At 43.4% G+C, this 24,947-nt stretch overlaps 2 protein-coding genes across 4 annotated transcripts; both read left to right on the forward strand.

Moving 5' to 3' along the window:
• Positions 1-337: 337 nt before the first annotated feature.
• Positions 338-13,223, forward strand: LOC106588429 (non-homologous end joining factor IFFO1). 3 transcript variants are annotated; one of them, XM_045709650.2, is made up of 9 exons: positions 338-1,703; positions 4,167-4,227; positions 5,586-5,681; positions 5,945-6,085; positions 6,380-6,561; positions 6,846-6,966; positions 7,612-7,716; positions 8,293-8,480; positions 9,017-13,223. In XM_045709650.2, the coding sequence occupies exons 1-9, from the start codon at positions 688-690 to the stop codon at positions 9,177-9,179; spliced, it is 2,073 nt and encodes a 690-aa protein (XP_045565606.1). In that variant the 5' UTR covers positions 338-687; the 3' UTR covers positions 9,180-13,223. The 3 variants fall into 3 exon arrangements, with proteins under 3 accessions (XP_045565606.1, XP_082826117.1, XP_082826116.1); XM_082969991.1 differs by having other exon boundaries at positions 8,293-8,423; XM_082969990.1 differs by having other exon boundaries at positions 7,615-7,716.
• A 269-nt stretch (positions 13,224-13,492) lies between these two features.
• LOC106588428 (vesicle-associated membrane protein 1) lies at positions 13,493-24,159 on the forward strand. The gene is made up of 5 exons (XM_014177408.3): positions 13,493-14,172; positions 15,163-15,280; positions 16,713-16,871; positions 21,067-21,118; positions 23,756-24,159. Coding segments are annotated over exons 1-5 (348 nt in total). The 5' UTR covers positions 13,493-14,170; the 3' UTR covers positions 23,773-24,159.
• Positions 24,160-24,947: the final 788 nt, after the last annotated feature.

Consider the following 24,947-nt stretch of genomic DNA (forward strand, 5'->3'; position numbering starts at 1 on the left):
TTCCATGTATTCTGTGTAATTTTGAAATGAAAGGGATTTGACAAACAAAATGCATTTCGTGAATCGAACGCTCGACGTCCCCAAGTGACGCTGAGTGTGCCGTAAAACTCCTAAATTGTGAGCCATGTCAATTGAAATAAAGAATTTAAACAAAATCATTGAAACAAATAATAATACCATTGGTGTTAAACACACATTATGATATCAATTAAAAGTGTCGGGAAATTCACTCAAGCCAAGCAGTAGCCTATCCAAAATGAGGATGTCTATTGCGCGTTTACTCTAGTCATGACGGTAGTTAAAAACCGCAGTAGCCTGTTTATTTCTGCCTGGCCATCGTCCCGACAGCACGTTTTCCTCAGCAGACTTATCTCCTACGCCAAAGTTAGTAGTTGCACTGCGGCCAGCCAGGTAGCTTGCGTAGCCTTCACCGCTTGATTGCTGCGGCTCTTTCAATCACTGGCGCGTCTCATTTTAAGACCTGGAATAGGCTACTTGTTTAATAGCACCTATTTACCTATAGCCTATAAATGATTTGATTTGTTTTCCGGTTTTCTTATTATGTCATGGTGGAACGCATAAGCTAAGTCGTCATAGGTTAAGGCTATTTAGGGATAGTTTTAGAGCAAGTTGGCTATTGTTTTCATCAGGAGTTAGCTTTCAAGCTAAATTAAGAAGTCTGTTTTGATGCCGGATTTTGAGCATTTCAGATTTTCATACTCAAGCATGAATCCATTATTGGGGGAGAACGCGTTCCTGGTTCAGCAACAGCAGCATAACCAGATGGGGAGCCATTCTGATTCTTCCATGACAGGCCTAGACTCCTACGGTGCAGCTGACTCAGGCTTCATCTTGGGCGACCACACTGGGTTTGGACAAGATGGCATATCTGGCCTGGACTTAAATTCGCTGCCACCTTCAGGACTCGCTTATTTACACCAGAACAACATGCACCGTGCACCGCCGCCCCCCGCAGCGATGGACCTGCGTAACGACTTGGGTTCCAACATCAGTGTTCTCAAGACCTTGAATTTGCGCTTCCGTTGCTTTTTGGCTAAAGTTCATGAACTGGAGCGTCGGAATAAAGCTTTGGAGAAGCAGCTTCAACAGGCTTTGGAAAATAATGAGGACAATTCAGAAGGACACGGGAAAAAGCCATTGACTAAGGAAATGGGAGTCCAGACTGGTTTCGTAGGGCCCATCGCAGTTAGGCCCGGACATATCCCACTCCAGAACGTCAATAACTCTGCATACCTGCCCGGGGGTCTTCTCTCTCCATCACTCAACAGGCCTACAACTCCCTCCTTTGAGTCCAACAGCAAATCAGTATTTAGGACCTCGACTCTGACTGACTCGACTTCCAACCTCAATTCCAACCAACTCACTCCACATATTTCCCTCAGTCCTTTATTAACCCCTACTGATACTTCCAACAATATATCCAACATTAACGAGAAATATGTCAGTTCTGGGACTGGTATGTCTACTATCCCGCCTCCCCGTTTCCTTCCCGGCACCGTTTGGTCCTACAACCACGACCGCAGGTTTGGCGCGGGGCGGGAGTCGCGTGTAACAGACATGGGTGTGCCTTGTGCCCAAACGGACGGAGTAGGTGTTCAAATCGACACCATCACCCCTGAAATACGGGCCCTGTACAACGTGTTGGGAAAGGTGAAACGAGAGAGGGATGAGTATAAACGCAGGTATGAATGAAGAAGTCTTGAGTATCATTGTTTAAAGATCTGGGGCCTTAAGCCTACGTTATTGTCACTTGTAGGCCTGATGTGTGATGTCATTTATTGTCTCTCTCTAGCCCATCATTATTAGGGCAACACCCCTACCCCAGGATTGGCCAACCCTCCTCCTAGAGAGCGAAGGGGTGTGGAGGCTTTTGTTCCAGCCCTGCTCTAGTCACACATCTGGGTCTACTAATCAGTGATCCTGTTTATAGCGACAGCCACCATAACATCTCACTGTCATTCTGCCAACCTCATGTCAGAATGGGGATATATAAAAGGGGTCTTGTCATAGAAAACTAGAAAAAATGATTGTGTTAGAGATATTTACAGTGGGTTCTCCTATTACAAATGTGGAGTGCAATGTATCTCAACGAACAGTAGCCTATTTTGAGCCCATTCAACTATTGAGTGTTTTTGCTTTCTTCATACCAAATTACACCCCAGAACACAAGAAAATAACATTACATCATCATGCAAGGTCTAGATGAGTTGCATGCATATCTTGTAATATAAGGCAGAGCTATATTTCAGGCTCTATGGCTGTCCAGCTGATGATCATGCTGCAGAAGTACTGTGTAGCTTAGAGCTGAGTTGAAATGGAGAGACATCTGTTTCTGTTTTTGTCGTCGTCATTCGTCATCGTCCTCCATCATCATCCTCGTCATCATCCTCCATAAGATGGCTTCTGGTTACTCTGTAAACCTTGAAGTGTTTTTAGCTGCTCTACTTTTTGTCTTCAAATTGCCCCTGTACTTCCCAAAATGATATGGCATGACAAGGCTTCACTATATGCTTGTAGGGGATCATAGTTCAAACATAGTTGAGCACAGCATTTAGAAGAACAGCACTGGCCAATCTCTTATCCAATAGGAGGATTATCTAGAGAGGGCTGAGTTGGCTGGAGAGAAGTCAGCAGTACACTTGTTTTTGTCACTTACATGGCCTTCCCCCATCTCTCTCTCTCTCTCTCCCCCTCCTCCGCCCCTCTGCGTTTTTGTCTCAGCACCTGCAATGCAGCACTGTGCTGAAAGCTGTGACCGCTAGTGGTGGCTCCAGAGGCTCTCCACATTATTCTCTCTCTTTCACGTTCCCTATTTCTCTTCCTCTCTCTCTCTGTATCACTCCATCTCTTGATCTCTTTTTCTCTCACCTCCCGCTCCCACTATTCTCTCTCTCTCTCACACACAAACTCTCTTTTCCGTTGTCTTTCTTTCTCTCTCACCCCCCCCCCCCCCCCCCCCTCTACCCATCCCGTACGGCCACTCGCCCTCTGCAGCGTCCATGAGAAGCCGCTGACGTCACTAAATGACACCAGTAACCTTCCCTACAGCCTGTAGTCCACTGTCTGAATGTTAATGGCAACAAGGCATCTCTCTCAGTTTACAAGCCTCTATGACTCGCCAGTCGAAACACCCTCCTCTAATTCTCTTTTATTGAGAAGGTCAAATGGCTTAACGGGAACATTTCCAATCATTTGCCTCGGATCTCATAAAAAAAAAAAAAATGTCTCATAACAATACAATATCAGACAATTGGTGTTTGTTTAATGAGTTTCCAGGGGGGCTGTGGGAAGATGGAATACAACTTAATTTTCCATTCAGTTTATGAAGTGTATACCGTTAATGGCTTGTAGAACTTGCAGTATAAGATGCCCAAGTATACCATTAAAAACAGGCTACTGTATTCACTGAGCAGACCAATAACAGTGCGTCGAGGTAATGTGCAATATGGCACCACTTCTCGCCTTCTGTAAGTGTTGCAGCAGCGTGCTCTACATGCATACTGCATCTGTTGCGTAACACAGCTGAGTAAGGGAGATCAGGCACACAACATGGATTCAAACACCGTCAAACTTTATTGAACCGCATGAACACAACACTGTAGCCTATAGTACATGATATTAGGCTCTCTGTCTGATTTCTGTCTCTCTGGTATTTGTAACCAGTGTTACTATTTTACAATTTTTGGCCTTTGACATAGTTATCTACCCTCAGTCACAGATGGTTGCAATAATTGAGGTTCTGGAGTACCCTAATAGACAATAATGGCAATTGTGGGATTGAGCTGCTAAAATTGGGTGTCTAAGTGGAAGTTGCGTCTTTGACACTGGCTGTCTGGAAGCAGTGTCGTTATAACAGTGAATACTGACGTCAATACTGTTCCCAAAAGAGAAGAGACAGTGATGATGGTGTGTGATGACTTCCTCATCAATCTCCATTCTCATCCATATGATCTCTCTCTCTCTCTCTGTGTCTGTGTGTGTGTGTGTGTGTGTGTGTGTGTGTGTGTGTGTGTGTGTGTGTGTGTGTGTGTGTGTGTGTGTGTGTGTGTGTGTGTGTGTGTGTGTGTGTGTGTGTGTGTGTGTGTGTGTGTGTGTGTGTGTGTGTGTGTGTGTGTGTGTGTGTGTGTGTGTGTGTGTTTCAATAGATGGGAGGAAGAGTACACAGTCAGAGTGGACCTCCAGGAGAAAGTGGCTGAGCTGGAGGAGGTAAGCCCTTAGCTGTGTCAATGATAAAGGGCAATCTGCTACGTACATTTTTTTATTCATGATATAAAGCCATTGATTCTTGAATAATAAAACCTATAAATACCTCATGAGGTTAGTCCAACTGTCTAACCCCCTCAGAACCCAAAATACACTGAAATAAAAATAGAAAGCAACATGTGAACTGTTGGTCTCATGTTTCATGAGCTGAAATAAAAGATCCCAGAAATGTTCCATACGCACAAAAAGCTGATTTCTCTCAAATGTGCACAAATTTGTTTACATCCCCGTTAGTGAGAATTTGATCCTTTATCAAGATAATCCATCCACCTGACAGGTGTGGCATATCAATAAGTTGATTAAATAGCATGATCATTACACAGGTGCACCTTATGCTGAGGACAATAAAATCCCACTCTAAAATGTGCAGTTTAGTCACATAACACAATGCCACCGATGTCTCAAGTTTTGAGGGAGCGTGAAATTGGCATGCTGACTGCAGATATGTTGCCAGAGAATTTACTGTTCATTTCTCTACCATAAGCCACCAGATCAGGACCTCCACATCCAGCTTCTTCACCTGTGGGATCATCAGAGAGGGGGGAGGGACGGAGGTGTTGAGGAGTATTTCTGTCTGTAATAAAGCCCTTTTTGGGGAAAAATGTATTCTGATTGGCTGGGCTGGCTCCCAAGCGGGTGGGCCTATGCCCTCCCAGGCCAACCCATGGCTGTGCCCCCACCCAGTCATGTGAAATCCATAGATTATGACCTAATGAATTCATTTCAATTGACAGATTTTCTTATATGAACTGTAACTCAGCAAAATATTAGAAATTGTTGCACGATGCGTTTTATATTTTTGTTCAGAACATAAGCGTGTTTAACGCCATTGTTTGTAAACAATGTAATTGTAAACAACCCCTGTATAGCTTTAAAACATGGTCAAACTATCAATTTGAGCACATGGATGGTCAGTCCTTGTGTCCATAGCACTGTTTATGAATTTGATATTGGTTACATTTCTCCAGCCCCATCCCTAAGCTGTTAACCTAAAAATGTGGTGGGTGACTGCTTTGTTATTGTTTGAACTGCAGATTATCCCTTTAATATTTCACACTAACATGATGATTCCACCTCAGATCAGCTGGGTTGATTGGAAAGCAGTAGTAGAGAGTGTATTTTGTTACTTTAGCTAGACAGAACTACAAATGAACTATTCAATACCCCACCCATTTTGTTGATTTGGTGTACTTATACTCATAATCAGATATTTTATGTCATACATGCTATGCAAATTAGGCTCTTTGTGTGTGTATGTGTGTGTTTGTGTGTGTGTGTGTGTGTGTGTCCTGTGCACACAGGACCTCCAGGAGAGTGAGGTGTGTCAGGATGAGCTGGCCCTCAGGGTGAAACAGCTGAAAGCTGAGCTGGTCCTCTTCAAAGGCCTTATGAGCAACGTGAGTCCCTCGTAGCACTGTTGGAATAGCTCACCCCAAAAAGTTGTTGAGATTTGTATACCTCAAAAGTAGTCCCACGAGAGATGGCGTGGAATAGGAATTTAGCTCTACTCGCTTTTGAGTAACAAAAATCTCGAACAAACTACTTTTATGGTATTGGTACAGTTTACTTAGGAAATGTCTTTGAAAACACAAAGAAGATCTGGGAACACATATTTCCTTTTGCGAGTGTCACTCGCTCTCCTCTCCTCTCTCTCTATCAGAACCTGTCGGATCTGGACAGTAAGATCCAGGAGAAGGCCATGAAGGTGGACATGGACATCTGTAGACGCATCGACATCACAGCTCGCCTGTGTGACGTGGCCCAGCAGAGGAACTGTGAAGACATGATCCAGATCTTCCAGGTCAGGACCGCTCATAGGCCACTATACTACTAACTATACTATCTGTTAAGTAGCCCCTAGACACGGATTTAAGTACAACTTAGCATTTACCACCGTAATGGTTACGTGTAGGATTTTTCCAGGGTAAGCTAACTCTAGCTAATTAGTATAGTTACGGCGTGATCGACTCTGTGGAGGCAAGTCCACTCATATCTTCTAGGTCAACTCATACCTGTGTTATTATACCTTAATAACCATGTTAATTACACCTTTATTACACTGCTATTACACAGTTGTTACACCTTTATCTAGCAGATGGCCACACCTCCTTCCACTCTGACCCGCCGGCCCCGGAAACAGGCGGCCCAATCGGTTAAAGGCGGCGACGGGGACGAACCAACCAGCATCTCTGAGAGCGAGGCGGGCAAGGATGAGGAGTCATGTAGCACATCAGCCAATCAGATCAACGAGGAAATGCAGAGGATGCTGAACCAGTTGTGAGTTCTCTGGCTGCTCTTTAACTATTTAGGATATGGTCTCCAACGTCACACCTGGAGAGCCACTCTGCACTAACACACTTGATACAAAAGCTTGTGGTCTAAATTTCAGACCATGGTTCTTTGAATCAGGACTGTTAAGAGTTTGGCTGGATAAAAATCCTACACACTGCCGATCTCCAGGACTAGAGTCTGTCACTTGTAAGACGTGAGTGGATCAGAGTCGGCCAGTGAACTATAAATAGATGTACAACTGGTAAGCCATACTATTGTTGGTCTTGCAGGAGGGAGTGTGAGTTCGAGGACGACTGTGACAGCCTGGCCTGGGAGGAGACTGAGGAGACTCTGCTGCTGTGGGAGGATTTCCCAGGATACACTCTGGGGGCAGTGGAGACACAGGGAGAGGTAAGCCACTATACTTGCCGGTAGACATTGGCTGATCTAAGATAAGTTGTGTATTTACCAATGTAATGGTTAATGTTAGGAGCTGGCTAGGCTAAGCTGATCCCAGAACTGTGTTAAAGGGCATGTTTTAACCAAAGCCACTGTACTTCCTGCTTGTCAATCATTCTTATGGTTGGGCTGCCATATCTGTGTGTCTGTGTCCTACTTAACACATTCCATGTACGACTGTGACATTGGCATGTCCTGATCCCTGGATCACAGTGTAATGTAGATAAGCTGGTAGCACACACACACACACACACACACACACTTATCTTGATTTACCCCGGTACTGTTAGTCATTCTCATTCCCAATAACAATCTGGTTAGTCATGAGTGGACAATTTAAATAATAGTGACAATTTAAAAAAAAATCTGTAGACAATATCAGAAAAAAAGAGGCAGGGCAATGGATGGGAAGTGTTTTAGATTTCCATATACTGATTGAAGTTCTTTTCATCTCATTTATATTAGGCAAATTAGCACAAAACAATGTTCTCTCTCTCTCTTTCGCTCACATCACACACACACACACACACACACACACACACACACACACACACACACACACACACACACACACACACACACACACACACACAACAGCAGCAGCAGCAGCAGGAGGAGTCCATAGAAAAGGTAATACAGGACACAGAGTCTCTCTTCCAGACCAGAGAGAAGGAGTATCAGGAAACCATCGACCAGATCGAGGTGAGACACACACACACACACACACACACACACACACACACAAAGCCCTTCTCTAAGTACCAGTTTTCCCGCTGCTATTTGTACAATATGAGGGCTTTGCTGCATGAGAAGGCTATTTATAAAGTCTGCAGAGAGCGATGAAGCACTGCTGTAAACAGAGCCATAAATACATAGAACTTTCTCTGGGATTATTATATTATGGAAATAAACAAGACGGTCATTCTATATGCTTACATGAGTCACTGTTGAAATGAGTTCCTGTGCAGATGATAAGTTAAATTGAAGTAACAAATTGAAGGTAGTATAGTCTTTTTCTTTGAATAGAACTCCTTTCCAGAAGTCGTCCTCTTGTTAACTAAATTGCTAAATTCTCTGTTCCCCACGGCCACGATAAGTACAAATGCAATCAACCAAAAAGCAAACACCGAAAAATAAGAAAAGATTTATGTAAATGACTGCGGCCTTTGGTTTTGCATTTGCAAAGATCCTGCCCCCCCCCCCCCCCCCCCCAAAAAATAACTATGTTGTGGTGACAATTTTAAACCGGAGCGAATGTCTTACGTTGGTTCCCCGCAGTTGGAGCTGGCCACGGCTAAGAGTGACATGAACAGACACCTGCACGAGTACATGGAGATGTGTTCCATGAAGCGAGGCCTGGACGTGCAGATGGAGACGTGCAGGAGACTCATCACCCAGAGTGGAGACAGGTATCAGACACCTCCGCATGGTGCTGAACACTCTAAACGCTCAAAAAGATGCCCTAGGTATGAGATATCAGTATGAGATACCTGTATGAGATATCCAAACAGTCAAAGAGACACCCTAGAGATACGGCTGGTATTAGACACCAGAAAGAGGTGAAAAGACGAGAGGAATGAGATCTATGCTGTAACTGTGACTCCTCTCGCAGGGTGATGCCAAGCACCTAGTTCATTCGTAATCATCGAACAGTAACCCATGTAACGAAATACAATTCTTAATGTGTGAAATATGTGCTGGTGATGCATCTATTACAAATTAGTTACAGTAAAAGTTAACTCTTTAATTCTCCCAACTGTACTGATAGTGATAGATTTCATATGCCATTACATTGACCTGTCTGTGAGTATGGTAGCCTGGAACCAGATCTGTTTGTGTCGTCTTGCCATCTCCTATGATCATTATAACGCCAATGACCATAGGAGCTGGCAAGACGGCACAAACAGCTTTGGGACCAGGCAATGAGCACGGACTGTTCGAGTCGTCTTGTCTCAAGGTCATTGCCGGTTGTATTGACTCCGCCTCTCCGTCTCCCTTTCAGGAAATCTCCCCCTCTCGTTACTGCGGTAATGGAAGACTCTGATGACGGAGAGAAGGAGAGGAATAAGGTGTCCCCACCCGCAGACTCTGAAAGTGATGAACCCTACTGTGACACCAAGGTTAATAGTGGTACCGTCCCTCACTTACCATGGAGGAAGTCCTAACCCTTACTGATGATGCCCTGTAGATGTACCATAGTCTGGATAGTGCTGTTGTTTACATTTTTTTGCCATAAATGATGTAAAACCAGTTTACATTTTTTTGCCATAAATTATGTAAAGCCAGCAGACTCTTTCCAGGGCCATAAGTCACCACTGCCCTCTTGTGGTAGGACTAAATGGCACTTAGAATAAGGAAATCAATTGGATTTCTTAACATTGTGATATTTCTATGATATGAACGATCAAAATATATACCTTTTTGTTAAGTTTGCCCATTGATCTTGCTATATGTATCAAGATCCAATCGAAAACAATTTGCACACAGTTTTTGTGGAACAAATGCCTTATGTTACATTGCATTTACAGACTTGAAACATCAGCAGAATTTTTGAAGGCAAACAAAAAAATGCACCATTAGCAAAAACATTGCACAGGATAAGTCATTATCTAGTACTGTCACATTTGAACAAAATTAACATTTACAGTTTGCTAAAGGGAAAGGGTCTAGCTCTTGATAGCATCTATGAAAATCTATTTTATTTATAGTTAATATCCTTCTCATTCCATTTTCCCTTTTTGAAAGTATGGATACAATTTCTGAGAAACATATAGAAAGATGAATGGATGTAAAGCCGTTTTAATCAATCTCACAACATTCGTATGTACACATGTTATTAACAGAGGTTCACAACATTCGTTTGTTCACATGTTATTAACAGAGGTTCACAACATTCGTATGTACACAACATGTAATTAACAGAGATTCATAACATTTGTATGTACACACGTTATTAACAGAGGTTCCCAACATTCGTATGTACACGTTATTAACAGAGGTTCCCAACATTTGTATGTACACAACATGTTATTAACAGAGAGGTTCACAACTTTATTGTTATTTATTTTGCTTGGTTACATATTCATGCACTTTATTTATTTCATCCCTTTTTCATTCGTCATTGAAATTCAGATAGCTACAGTATTTTTTTTTTAAATAAATAAATAACTTATTTTTATTGCTATTTATTAATTTATTTTCTATTACAATTGCGACAATGAAAGTATGACAGTTGATATTTTTTTAGATGAAATGCCCAGCATAATATTATGTCGTTTTGCAAAGACAATTCACAAAAGCCATAGGTATAATTATTCTCCAAAGTTTAGAGTTAAAAGAAAACCATTGGGACCATTAGCTTTGTACGGTCGTGCACATTGCTGTAATCCCAAACTAGAACCAAACACAGGAGCATACTGCACGTAGACCCCGGGATACTGTTGATATCACAACCCACATAAACACGTCCTATAAAAGCACTCACTCAATGCAAGTGTATACATACCCAGCCAGCAGTGACCTGCAATGGGAAAAAAAGCTCTCTGATTAACCAACGGTGAATCAGACTGCCGTTTTTGTGCGCTTTTTTTTAAATGTAGAGCCTAAGAGGTATGAGTTTAAATGCCTCTGACAAAGGGACAAGCACAGTAGATATTAATTCTGTTCAGGACAATAAAACACAGCTAGCAGGCGAATAACTGCTTTAGGAGCTCGTTCAAGGTCACTCGGTGACAAGTTTTACGTAGCGCGAGACCTTCATTATCTGAGCACGGGTAGACCACCTAGTGTGTTAAAACCCCATTTGCTTTGTGAGCTCTGTGGTTGTCTGTGGTTGTGGCACAGTTTCATCGCACTTGAACACGCTCAATGTTTACAGTTGTAGAAAACGTAAACAACAATCACGTCTAGGGCTCGATTCAATCCGCGCAGAATATCAGCGTTACAGCACGATTGACATTCAAAGGTTTCTGTGTTCGCGGAGACCGCATTCACGGTAAACGCTACGTATGTCGGCTCAATTGGAAATTACCTTTACATTTCAACCACACGATTCAATCGGGCCGCTCCTTTGTTTGTTGATGTCTGAAAGCGTATTGTAAAAACATTCCCCCCCCCCCTCTACATTGTACAGTTTGTAAATCTGCACATATAAAGTTGCACAAAATGATCTGTATTCAACAGTAATTGTAACGCTGTGTAAAAATGCTCAAATGTAACACCTTTACTAGCTGTTAGCCTACTGAATGTAAATAACATGTAAATGTACACTGTGAAGAGGAAGCCATGTAAGAGATTTTCAGAAAGAGATTTCAGACAGTATGACTGAAAAGGTGTCCATTGTATTGAGAGTGTCTTTGGGTGTTCTCATGGATACACAAAAAGCTAGTATACCTGTTGGTGTGCATGTATGTTGGTTACCTCTGTCTGTAGATATTATTTTGTGCAGGGTTTAAAATGACACGTGTGCTTCTGAGATACACCGTTTTGCGCAGAATCAAATTGATGGGTTATATACTACTTCTGGCAATATGACTATTTGTCTGTGTATCAAACATTCACATTGACTCCTGGGAATGCCTTAGCAGTGGGCTAGACCATATATACATTATATATACAAAAGTATGTGGACACCCCTTCAAATGAGTAGATTCGGCTATTTTAGCCACACCCGTTGCTGAGCACAATAACTGTTCGTCGGGAGCTTCATGAAATGGGTTTCCATGGCTGAGCAGCCGCACACAAGCCTAATATCAAATATCACCATGCGCAATGCCAAGCGTTGGCTGGAGTGGTGTAAAGCTCGCCGCCATTGGACTCTGGAGCAGTGGAAACGCGTTCTCTGGAGTGATGAATCACGCTTCACCATCTGGCAGTCCGACGGATGAATCTGGGTCTGGCGGATGCCAGGAGAACGCTACCTATCTGAATGCATAGTGCCAACTGTAAAGTTTGGTGGAGGAGGAATAATGGTCTGGGGCTGTTTTTCATGGTTCGGGCTAGGCCCCTTAGTTCCAGTGAAAATCTTAACGCTACAGCATACAATGACGTTCTAGACAATTCTGTGCTTCAAACTTTGTGGCAACAGTTTGGGGAAGGCCCTATCCTGTTTCAGCATGACAATGCCCCCGTGGACAAAGCGAGGTCCATACAGAAATGGTTTGTCGAGATCGGTGTTGAACAACTTGACTGGCCTGCACAGAGCCCTGACCTGAACCCTATCGTACACCTTTGGGATGAAGTTTAATATCAGTGCCCGACCACACTAATGCTCTCGTGGCTGAATGGAAGCAAGCCCCCGCAGTAATGTTCCAACATCTAGTGGGAATCCTTATCAGAAGAGCGGAGGCTGTTATAGCAGCAAAGGGGGGGACCAACTCCATATTACCGGCCATGATTTCAGAATGAGATGTTCGACAAGCAGGTGTCCACATACTTTTGGTCATTTAGTGTAGCATGTGGAAGTAGTGCACAAAAGGCACAAAGCTGGTAGCCAAAGTTCCAGAAATGCGTGAAAAAGGAGAAATATATAGGCCTACACATGATGATAATAAACAGAGATATCCACATACTGCACCTTTGGCCATGTAGTGTATGTCTGTCTATGACAATTGCAGGAATTGATTCAGAGTTTACTTGTTCAACCTCTCTGGGGATTCAAAACATATCTTTCATATTATAAAAACATGAATGTCTGCCTAGTCATTTCTCTAATCTTTACCACAAAAAAAAGTCAACACAGCAGAATGTACAGAAGCAAGCAACACAGCAAAAGCAGTCTTAAGACTTCTATCACCATAGCGACCAATAGACTACCATACCTCTTCATGCAACTGTGTACAGAAGCTCAGCAAGTAAACTTTTGAAAAAAATCGAAATGTAAATAAATCCATCTGTTGAAATGTGAATATTAGTAACAGCGGTGAAATAATACGATTATATGTGGTCAAAGAGTAACACATTACAGTTCCAGTCTCAACATTATTTGAAATGCAGGTGATTTTCCAATATGAATTTGTCAAACAGCAGCATTGTAAAGGAAGATTAGAATGATTGCAAACTATGACGTGTACTCCTGTGAGACCAATATATTTTATCTGGGACTGTGTATACACTGTATCTGTTGTTACTGAACAACCTCTAGGTTTCCGGAAACAATCTGTCAATGTATTAATGGAAGTGGTGTACAGAATAAAATATCTTGAAGGAGACTCTGGTCCCTGGAGTTTGTTTGTTTCTATTAATCTCCATGACAACATTTTTCCCCCTCGGGCGCATACTCCCTAATTATTTCATAATTCGCTTTCCATTTAGACTTTCCTAAAAGCCAAACAAGAAACGAATGACTCGACTTTGAAGTCATTGCTGGAGAGCCTTTCTGCTACGTGACCACTACAGATGACCTCAACTTCATAATGATCTGCTGCCTAAACGGGATTTCTTGCTTATGCATAAGCTCGAAGCAACCAGCACACAGACGCACTCACTCCCGTGTACGCACACTCACTCACTTTATGTTGAGCTAGTTCCATTTCTGTTTTGCAGTGGATTTACTCTTAGAAGCTGACATGAGTTACTTTCAAGCATCATTGGTCTGAGAAAAACGAGACAAAGCAGTAGGCTCTCCCTAGAGGTTCACAAAAGCAAGTCAGAGCAGCTGTAGTTTTTCTGATGGAATTATACATTCTGAGAGAGCGCACTTTTCTCGTGGCGACAAGCAAGTGATCATTTCCACTGGCTATATTTTTCAGTAGTCGACTATATCAATCCAAAAACTTTGGATCTAGAGTTTTGACTTCATTTAGAAGTGTTTATACAACTATCGATTGGGACGGTCACATACAGGGAACCTGCTGCATCACTCTGTAGGCTTGCCGACTGCGAGTCGTGCGTCAAAGGCTCATCGACATTTTCCACAGGCGAGCCCTCGCAGTTGTTTCAGTAGAGAGTTTGGAATAAATTGGACCAAAGTGACAGAAGACGTCTGGATTCCTACGGAGTACTGAACCAAAAGTCCCTTGTCTGTGTACAGTACTACTTTCACAAACATAACTATAGTCTCTCTCTCGCTCTCTCTCTCTCTCGCTCACTGTGCGAGCCCTCCCTCTCCTCTCTCCCTTGAAAGCGGATTATTTAGTATAAAGCAGCTACCATCGACATGTGAGTAAACTGAATTGTATCCTGTTTTTTAATTCAGCTAAATGTATACGATGTATTTCTAAAATAGTGTCTGATAGAGATACGGTGTGTTAAATAATGATTTTAGGATGTTAGAGAAAGTGTTTGTTTTGGTAATGTCAACTAAATGCAATTATGGGTTAGGGTCCTGCTAAGCTAAAGCTCTATTAAAACAGCTGCTCTTATATATTTATTTTAGTATTCCAATAGTCTCCCCGAAAAGTAAAATACATCACAGAAAGCAGGCCTATTACAATGAAATGTTAGGCTAGATGTCTCTCTATTGTCAGTCTCATCATATCAATAGTAGAACGCCTCATTCACAATGACTCAGTCAATATTCATCACTGTGCTCATCTTCATATTGGCTTTTATGAAGTGTTGTAGTGTTTAAAAAATATATATAATTTGGATCGTTTTTTTTAATCACTAGCCTACAGCACTTTGCCTGGCTTGTTTATCTGGAACAAGATGCATCCATCTTTGTTAAGAGCAGCCTTCATGGCTTTTTCCCACTAATCCCTCTCCATTTTGCCAGTGGAAATCAAGCCTGTCTAATACAGGCTCTGTACCAAATCAAACCCGAGGGGTTATTTAGTCAGGGTTTGCTCAGCCATGATGATAGAACAGGCCTATGATTTGCCTTTTATAGTTTAAACATCATATGGACAATTTTATACCATAGCCGATGTACAAAAACAACTGACAAATACTGCTTATTAATAGTGTTTGAAGAGGCCCACTTCAGTTATTCTTCACTTAGATGCTAATGCTAGTATAGCCTACTTACTATATGGCTTAGCAAGATCAGATAGAATCAAAGTCTATGTGCGTGCAGCAAAATGGTTATGTTTTTATTCCCTAACGATGGAGTAAAATGTCAAACAGGTACACAAATAATCCGTTTTGGTGGGTTTTTGTCAGTTGCTGTTGTTAGGAACATAATGCCTCTCTCTCTCTCTCTCTCCGCAGGTCGACCCCAGACGCAGGAACCTCGGGAGCCGCTGAGGGAGAGGGGGGGCCTTCGGCCCCAGCACCCAACCTCACCAGTAACCGACGACTACAGCAGACACAGGCACAGGTGGACGAGGTAAGACTCAAAGAGGACCGTTTTTGAAGTGTTGTTCTTTTGATATGTCGGTGTGATTGATTTATTTAGACGATCATGTAAACAACCTTTATCTGTCAGGGATGTACAGAAGGCTTATATGTGAAGCAAACTATTATAAAGACCAGGTGGAAGGTGGGAGGAAACGATAATGAAGGGTATGAATAGAGGGAAGGAGGAAAGGATAAAGCCAGGGGAAAGAAGAGAGGAAAGAATGAAGGGATAAAGGATACTCTCTTTACTGTAGTACGACGTAAGATGAAAATCAAAGTCAAGAACGATGGGAGGATGGGGGTCCTAAGTGGAGAAGATGGGCAAGGTGATGGGAGGCAGGATGGGATTAAAGGATGAGTGGTCCATAAAAGGAAGAATGATCGAAGAAAATAGGGATGAGTCAGTGAGAGGTTACAGGGGCCGAAACATTGATCACAGAGGGAGACAACCTGACGTATTCTCTAGCCATCTGTGTGAGTCACATCAACATTTTTAAAGTTTAGGTTTACACATCCTTTGTAATCACTCATAATGAGGATGAAGAGGGCCCATAGAGGTAAAAACGTTGCTATTGAAATACCGTAGCATTCAACCAACGATTCACAACATCCGTTCTGATCAGACGTGATTGATTACCTGGTCATTGGGTAATGTCGACTCTGTCCTGCCCTTACCGTCTACCGTACATTACTGACATTGGCAGTTAAAAGTTCACATTACTTCTACTCTGTCAGAATTCATTTCCTGACCATTCGGGGCAATGCTAGCCTCCACTGCAGACGTTCTACAGGTAACTGACAAAATAATGGAAACACTTGAGTAAATGAGGGCTACAAAGTCTATTGAAAGAAGGTGCTTCCCCACAGGTGTGGTGTAGGAGTTAATTAAGCAATTAACATCCCATCGTGCTTAGGCTCATGTATAAAAAAAATGTTGGGCAGGCTATTATTTTGGCTACCATGACTATGCCCCCATAGGATGACAATGCCCCCCACAGGGAACTATTGGTCACGAATGGTTTGATGAGCATGAACATGGTGTAAACCATCTGCCATGGCCGTCTCAGTCACCAGATCTCAACCCAACTGAACACTTATGGGAAATTCTGGAGCGGTGCCTGAGACAGCGTTTTCCACCACCATCAACAAAACACCAAATTATGGAGTTTCTCGTGGAAGAATGGTGTCACATCCCTCCAATAGAGTTCCAGACACTTGTAGAATCTATACCAAGGTGCATTGAAGCTGTTCTGCCTCGTGGTGCCCCAACGCCCTATTAAGAAACTTTATGTTGGTGTTTCCTTTATTTTGGCAGATACCTGTAGGTTTCTTCATCAACAAGAAATACAGTGTTGAGGTCTGATAAGGCCAAACTAGCATGATGCTGACTGTTCTCTCCTTTCCACTCCTGTCACCTATAGGTTGTGGACATCATGCGTGTGAACGTGGACAAGGTGTTGGAGAGGGATCAGAGACTGTCGGAGCTGGACGACAGGGCCGACGCGCTGCAAGCCGGGGCCTCACAGTTCGAGAGCAGTGCTGCCAAGCTGAAGAACAAGTACTGGTGGAAAAACCTCAAGGTTCGTGTTTGTGCGTGTGCGCCCGACTGGGGTCAAACCCGGTTCTCCTACACGCCGCAGGTCTGTATTAGCCCTCTGAGTTAATGCCTAGGCATTACTTCAGGGGGCTAACACAAGTCTTCAGGTCTCATGCAACTCTTCACACAAGCAGGAGTCATTTGTAAAATAACCTTCACATAGGTCACTCTTTAATTATAAAGTGAGTTTGCTGTTTTATGCTTAGGCTTGCATAGTGCAGGCTACCATACCATGGCAGTCACACACTAACTGTATATCATGATAAGGTATTGGGGTATTTCCACAGTGCTCAGACATTTTATACAAATGATGTCCCTATACAGAGAGAACTCTCTCTCTCCAACATATCAGACCTGGGTTCATACAGTATTTGAAATCCTTCACTTTAGCTGCGCTTGACTGAGCTTACCTGGAACCAACAGAATATGGAACCAACAGAACATTCCCAAAAGTGCAAATCCTGCCAGTCTATGTGACCCTTTGCCCCTACAACTACCATCTTAGGCCTTTGTTTTCTCCTTTCTCCTGTGACCTCACTTAGGGCTCTATTCACTCTGTATCGCTGAAGTGTTAGATTGCACAGTAGAAATGTAACTTGAATTTCCAGTTGAGCCGACATATGCAACGCTTTTTTTATTGTGAATGCAGCCGCTAACACGGGAACATTGCCTTGAAATTTCAGTCACGCTGTAACGTTGAACTTCGGCGATACGGATTGAGTAGAGCCCTTACCAGACACAAAATGTAGAACCTTCTATCAACCATGCTTCAATCCACCTTTCTCACAGCATGAATTTATAAACCCTCAACCAACCCCCAACCACCCCCCCCCTCCCTCTGCTTTTGAGCACAGATGGCTGTCCCGTCGCCCGTCCAATCACGTGTGTCCATTGAGGAGGGGGAGTGGTTAGAAATCCCAATCTGGATTACAGTGTGATGCAGGATTATAAACTCAGCTGTGGCTCGACTCGTGATGTAACCCCTACAGCTCATCCCTTTCTCCCTCTCACTCTAATGCTCCCTCTATTCCTCTCTTCCTCTGTTATGTACTAACCCTCCCTTCCTCTCTCTTCTCTCTCTCGCCCTCTCGCTCACGATCCCCTTGTATAATCTGTCATCCAGTCTCCGCCCCAATAGTTTATTTGTATTTTTCTCCTCTCTTGTGCTGTAATATAATATTCATCACGGCTAACCTCTCTCTGAAATGGAATCATTCTTTGCCATACAGGCATAAACTACATCACACCGGTGTACCTGTTTAGGTCATTGCTGATGTAAAAAGGTCTTTTAGAAATGAATGTGATTTGATGATTGACTTGCAGTAGTGTCATGGTCATGCTTATGTCTTCCTGGCGTATAATCCACATGGGACGTGCCGCAGCAGTATTATAGTGCTTTTGTTTATAAACTCAGCAAAAAAAGAAACGTCCTCTCACTGTCAACTGCGTTTATTTTCAGCAAATTTCACATTTGTTCATACAAATATTTACACAACAAGATTCAACAACAGACACAAACTGAACAAGTTCCACAGACATGTGACTAACAGAAATGGAATAATGTGTCCCTGAACAAAGGGGGGGTCAAAATCAAAAGTAAATGTCAGTATCTGGTGTGGCGACCAGTTGCATTAAGTACTGCAGTGCATCTCCTCATGGACTGCACCAGATTTGCCAGGTCTTGCTGTGAGATGTTACCCTACTCTTCCACCAAGGCACCTGCAAGTTCCCAGACATTTCTGGGGGGGAATGGCCCTAGACCTCACCCTCCGATCCAACAGGTCCCAGATGTGATTAATGGGATTGAGATCCGGGCTCTTCGCTGGCCATGGCAGAACACTGACATTCCTGTCTTGCAGGAAATCACGCACAGAACAAGCAGTATGGCTGGTGGCATTGTCATGCTGGAGGGTCATGTGAGGATGAGCCAGCAGGAAGGATACCACATGAGGGAGAAGGATGTCTTCCCTGTAACGCACAGCGTTGAGATTACCTACAATGACAACAAGCTCAGTCCGATGATGCTGTGATACACCGCCCCAGACCATAACGGACCCTCCACCTCCAAATCGATCCCGCTCCAGAGTACAGGCCTCGGTGTAACGCTCATTCCTTCGACGATAAACGCGAATCCGACCATCACCCCTGGTGAGACAAAATCAAAACTCGTTAGTGAGGAGCACTTTTTGCCAGTCCTGTCTGGTCCAGCCATGGTGGGTTTGTGCCCATAGGCGACGTTGTTGCCGGTGATGTCTGGTGAGGACCTGCCTTACAACAGGCTACAAGCCCCCAGTCCAGCCTCTCTCAGCCTATTGCAGACAGTCTGAGCACTGATGGAGGGATTGTGCGTTCCTGGTGTAACTCGGGCAGTTGTTGTTGCCATCCTGTACCTGTCCCGCAGGTGTGATGTTCGGCTGTATCGATCCTGTGCAGCAGGTGTTGTTATACGTGGTCTGCCACTGCGAAGACAATCAGCTGTCCGTGCTGTCTCCCTGTAGCACTGTCTTAGGCGTCTCACAGTACAGACATTGCAATGTATTTCCCTGGCCACATCTGCAGTCCTCATGCCTCCTTGCAGCATGCCTAAGGCACATTCTCGCAGATGAGCAGGGACCCTGGTCATCTTTCTTTCGGTGTTTTTCAGTCAGTAGAAAGGCCTCGTGTCCAAAGTTTTCATAACTGTGACCTTAATTGCCTACCGTCTGTAAGCTGTTAGTGTCTTAACGACCGTTCCACAGATGCATGTTCATTAATTCTTTATGGTCCATTGAACAAGCATGGGAAACAGTGTTTAAACCCTTTACAATGAAGATCTGTGAAGTTATTTGGATTTTTACGAATTATTTTTGAAAGACAGGGTCCTGAAAAAGGGACGTTTCTTTTTTTGCTGAGTTTACTATGGCTGGGATTCAATCCAAGGGACATTATAGAGCAGACTTTTAAAGGTAATTTACGCTTGAACCGACATGTGCATGCATTTTGCTTTGGAAATTGCCTTTTAAAAGGTTGACCTTTCCAGTCCGCTGCTCTTGGATTGAATCCCGGCCTATGTAACGCATTACAGTTTGATCTGTTTATGATCAGTAGCTGATCTACTGTACATTGTAAATAACCATGAGAGAGATGGAGAGAAGCAACAGCAAGCAATATACACTATATATACAAAGTATGTGGAAGCCACTTCAAATTAGTGGATTCGGCTATTTCAGCCACACCCGCTGCTGACAGGTGTATAAAAATCGAGCACACTGCCATGCAATCTCCATAGATAAACATTGGCAGTAGAATGGCCTTACTGAAGAACTCTGTGACTTTCAACATGGCACTATCGTAGTAGGCCACCTTTCCAACAAGTCAGTTCGTCAGATTTCTGCCCTGCTAGAGCTGCCCCGCTCAACTGTAAGTGCTGTTATTGTGAAGTGGAAACGTCTAGGAGCAACAACGGATCAGCCGCGGAGTGGTAGGTCACACAAGCTCACAGAACGGGACCGGCGAGTGCTGAAGCGTCGGGAGCTTCATGAAATGGGTTTCCATGGCCGAGCATAGTTTGCGCTAGGCCCTTAGTTCAAGTGAAGGGAAATCTTAACGCTAAAGCATACAATTACATTCTAGACAATTCTGTGCTTCCAACTTTTTGGCCATGGAAACCCAACAGTTTGCTCCATACAGAAATGCGAGGTCCATACAGAAATAGTTTGTCGAGATCGGTGTGGAAGAACTTGACTGGCCTGCACAGAGCCCTGACCTCAACCCCATCGAACACCTTTGGGATGAATTGGAACGCCAACTGCGAGCTAGGCCTAACCGCACAACATCAGTGCCCGACCTCACTAATGCTCTTGTGGCTGAATGGAAGCAAGTCCTCGCAGCAATGTTCCAACATCTAGTGGAAAGCCTTCCCAGAAGAGTGGAGGCTGTTATAGCAGCAAAGGGGGGACCAACTCCATATTAATGCCCATGATTTTGGAAAGAGTTGTTCGATGAGCAAGTGTCCACATACTTTTGGTCATGTAGTGTATATGCAAAGAGCAAGGTTACAGCTGTCATGATGAGAGAGTAACATTGAAGGGATTTGATTCAGCCCTCTCCAGATTAAAAATGATACAGAAATGTGTTAGAGATAATATAGAAGTGTTCATATTTGAAGGTTTTATATCGTTTCTTTTTTTTTTCTCCAGATGATGATAATAATGGGAATCATAGGAGTCATATGTGTTGGAGTTGTCTTCTGTAAGTACCATATATAGCTATACTGAATCAAAATATAAACGCAACATGTAAAGTGATGGTCCCATGTTTCATGAGCTGAGATAAAAGATCACCGAAATTTCCCATACACACAAAAAGCTTTTCCATAAAATGTTGTGCACTAATGTGTTTACATCCCTGTTAGTGAGCATTTCTCCTTTGCCAAGATAATCCATCCACCTGACATGTGGCATAAGTAACAGTGTAGGTTCCGTCCCTCTCTTCGCCCCAACCCGGGCTCAAACCAGGGACCCTTGCACACATCAACAACTGACACCCCACGAAGCATCGTTACCCATCGCGCCACAAAAGCCGCGGCCCTTGCAACGCAACGGGAAACCCTACTTCAAGTCTCAGAGCGAGTGACGTCACCGATTGAAATGCTACTAGCGCGCACCACCGCTAACTAACTAGCCATTTCACATCGGTTACACATATCAAGAAGCTGATTAAACAGCATGAAAGGCCACTCAAATCTGCAGTTTTGTCACAACACAATGCCACAGATGTCTCAAGTTTTGAGACATCCGTCGTTTTAGCAAATTTGGCAGTTTGTCCAACCGGCCTCACAACCGCAAACCACATGTACCACAAATTTGATGTAACCACGCCAGCCCAGGACCACCACATCAGCTTCTTCACCTGTGGGATTGTCTGAGACCAGCCACCCGGACAGCTGATGAAACTGAGGAGTATTTATGTCTGTAATAAAGGCCATTTGTAGGGGAAAAAACTCATTCTGATTGGCTGGGCCTGGCTCCCAAGTCGGTGGGCCTATGCGTTCCCAGGCCCACCCACGGCTGTGCCCCTGCCCAGTCGTGAAATCCATAGATTTGGGCCTACTTTATTCATTTCAATTGACTGATTTCCTTATATCAACTGTAACTTAGTAAAATCGTTGCCATTGTTTTACGTTGCGTTTTATATTTTTTGTTCAGTATACATTTTCACTTACAGACGAAGTCTGCTTCACTTGAGTTTTGTGAAATACATGCACATTTATTTTTGTATTGCTGTAGTCTGATGTCAAAAGTAGGAAACAACTGTTTACTCTGTGATATTTACAGTTCATTCAGGAAGTAGTCAGACCCCTTTACTTTTCCCACATTTTGTTACGTTACAGCCTTATTCTAAAATGGATGAAATAATTTTTTCCCCTCATCAATCTACACACAATACCCCATAATGACAAAGCAAAAACAGGTTTTTAGAAATTTTTGCAAACGTATAAAAAAAACATCACATTTACATAAGTATTCAGAACCTTTACTTTGGCAGTGATTACAGCCTCGAGTATGATGCTACAAGCTTGGCACACCTGTATTTGGGGAGTTTCTCTCATTATTTTCTGCAGATCCTCTCAAGCTCTGTCAGGTTGGATGTGGAGCGTCGCTGCACAGCTATTTTCAGGTCTCTCCAGAGATGTTAGATAGGGTTCAAGTCCGGGCACTGGCTGGGCCACCCAAGGACATTCAAAGACTTGTCCCAAAGCCACTCCTGCGTTGTCATGGCTGTGTGCTTAAGGTTGTTGTCCTGTTGGAAGGTGAACCTTCACCCCAGTCTGAGGTCCTGAGCGTTCTGGAGCAAGTTTTTATCAAGGATCTCTGTACTTTGCTCTGGTCATTTTTTCCTCGATCCTGACTAGTCTCCCAATCCCTGCCTCTAAAAAACATATCCGCAGCATGATGCTGCCACCATCATGCTTCACCGTAGGGATGGTGCTTAGTTTCCTACAGATGTGACACTTGGCATTCAGGCCAAAGAGTTCAGTCGTGGTTTCATCAGACCAGAGAATCTGGTTTCTCATGGTCTGAGTCTTTAGGTGCCTTTTGGCAAACTCCAAGCGGGCTGTCATGTGCCTTTTATTGAGGAGTGGCTTCCGTCTGGCCACTCTACCATAAAGGCCTGATTGGTGGAATGCTGCAGAGGTGGTTGTCCTTCAGGAAGGTTCTCCCATCTCCACAGAGGAACTCTGGAGCTCTGTCAGAGAGACCATCGGGTTCTTGGTCACCTCCCTGTCCAAGGCCCTTCTCCCCCGATTGCTCAGTTTGGCCGGGTAGCCAGCTCTAGGAAGAGCCTTGGTCGTTCCAAACTTCTTCCATTTAAGAATGATGGAGGCCACGGACCTTCAATGCTGCAGAAATGTTTTGGTACCCCTTCCCCAGATCTGTGCCTCGACACAATCCTGTCTCGGAGCTCTACGGACAATTCCTTCAATCTCATGGCTTGGTTTTTGCTCTGACATGCAGTCAACTGTGGGACCTTATATAGACCGGTGTGTGCCTTTCCAAATAATGTCCAATCAATTGAATTTACCACAGGTGGACTCCAAGTTGTAGAAACAGGAAACAGGATGCGCCCAAGCTCAATTTTGAGTCTCATAACAAAGTCTTTGAATACTTATGTAAATAAGGTATTTTTTTTATTTTTAATACACTTGCAAAAATGTCTAAAAACCTGTTTTCACTTTGTCATTACGGGGTATTGTGTAGATTGAGAAAAATGTATTTAATCATTTTTCGGAATAAGGCTGTAACGTAACAAAATGTGGCAGAGGGGGAAGGGGTCTGAATATTTTCCGAAGGCACTGTACATGGTCTCTCATCTTCTCCCTTGCAGTGTATTTCTATTATTGAGCTGGCCTCTTCAGGGACGGACAACAAGCGCAAGACGAGATACTGAAATGCCGCCAAATCCACGTGTGAATCCTGCCTTCCCTTTACCCCTCCTTCATCCCCCTCTTCTTACCAATGCCTTCCATCTGAAAACCACCATGCACACGTAGACGTCGGCGCAGTGCCTCTCCCTCTTCTATCCTCACGGGTTATTCTCTGCCGCTGTGTCCTTGAGCAAGGCACTTAATCCCTACAATTGCTCTGGTGACGCTGCTCTGTGGCTGACGCTGTGCTTCCCCGGACCTTGTGGGTGTGTGTGTGTGTAAGGTTGGGTATTGTGACAGCAAATCAATCAACTTCTGTTGTAAAAATGGACAATAAAGTATCTATTCTATTTTTGGCGCTCTCTCCAAGTGTTTTTGTCTTTCTTCACCCCCCCCCCCCCCCAATCCCCATCCCATTTGTGTGTTTTCCCTTCAAGGGACAATTTGTGACATTACACAAGGCTTATAACATTTAATGACTGCATGGATTTCTCTGATATATTGAGGGGGGAAAGGCGGGGGGACCACGTGGACAAAAGTTATAGAGCTGGAACAAAGGGGGAGAATGAATCCTGTTTCAAAAGCGAACCCCGATCGGTCCATGTTGAATGAGTTTCCCTCCATTTTTTCCCAATCAATGATTGTCTCTTCTGTTTTTCAAATTAATATGCATGTCTTGAACTAACTTGTTAGGTATAGTGGTCTTTCGATATCCACATGTCCTTTTTCTCTCCCTTAAGACCTGTATACCTCCCTCCAATCTAACTTCACTGTAAAAAGGTACAGTAATAGCAAAGAAAGACAACAAGATATGCGAAATGATTGAGTTTCACTTTGACTACACTGTACTAAACACACCCCCGTGTAGGTTTATGACAGTAAACAGAGGGAAATAATATAGTTCACCCAGTTTACTTGAGTGGACAATCTGCACAGATGTAAAATATCATACTTAATGGAATGTTTCAGATTTACGTACAGAATAAATGTTCTGAGACCAGGTAGCTATAGATGACTAACAAATCAACCAATATTTGGATATTGCCACCTAATGTATCCCCTGAAAGTAAGTTAGCTGATTAAAACTAACGCCATCATGAACTACCCAGTAACAGATCATTTTAGCAAAAAAAAAAACTTGGCTGCAAGTGA

The sequence above is a fragment of the Salmo salar genome, chromosome 27, assembly GCF_965601325.2.
Source record: "Salmo salar chromosome 27, fSalSal1, whole genome shotgun sequence".
NCBI lineage: Eukaryota > Metazoa > Chordata > Actinopteri > Salmoniformes > Salmonidae > Salmo > Salmo salar.

Coding starts and splice junctions, on each gene's coding strand:
- LOC106588429 (XM_045709650.2), top strand. CDS start 688: ATGCCGGATTTTGAGCATTTCAGATTTTCATACTCAAGCATGAATCCA. Junction 6,086..6,379: donor ACATGATCCAGATCTTCCAG/GTCAGGACCGCT, acceptor TTTATCTAGCAG/ATGGCCACACCTCCTTCCAC. Junction 7,717..8,292: donor AAACCATCGACCAGATCGAG/GTGAGACACACA, acceptor GGTTCCCCGCAG/TTGGAGCTGGCCACGGCTAA.
- LOC106588428 (XM_014177408.3), top strand. Junction 15,281..16,712: donor CACAGGCACAGGTGGACGAG/GTAAGACTCAAA, acceptor TGTCACCTATAG/GTTGTGGACATCATGCGTGT. Junction 16,872..21,066: donor ACTGGTGGAAAAACCTCAAG/GTTCGTGTTTGT, acceptor TTTTTTCTCCAG/ATGATGATAATAATGGGAAT.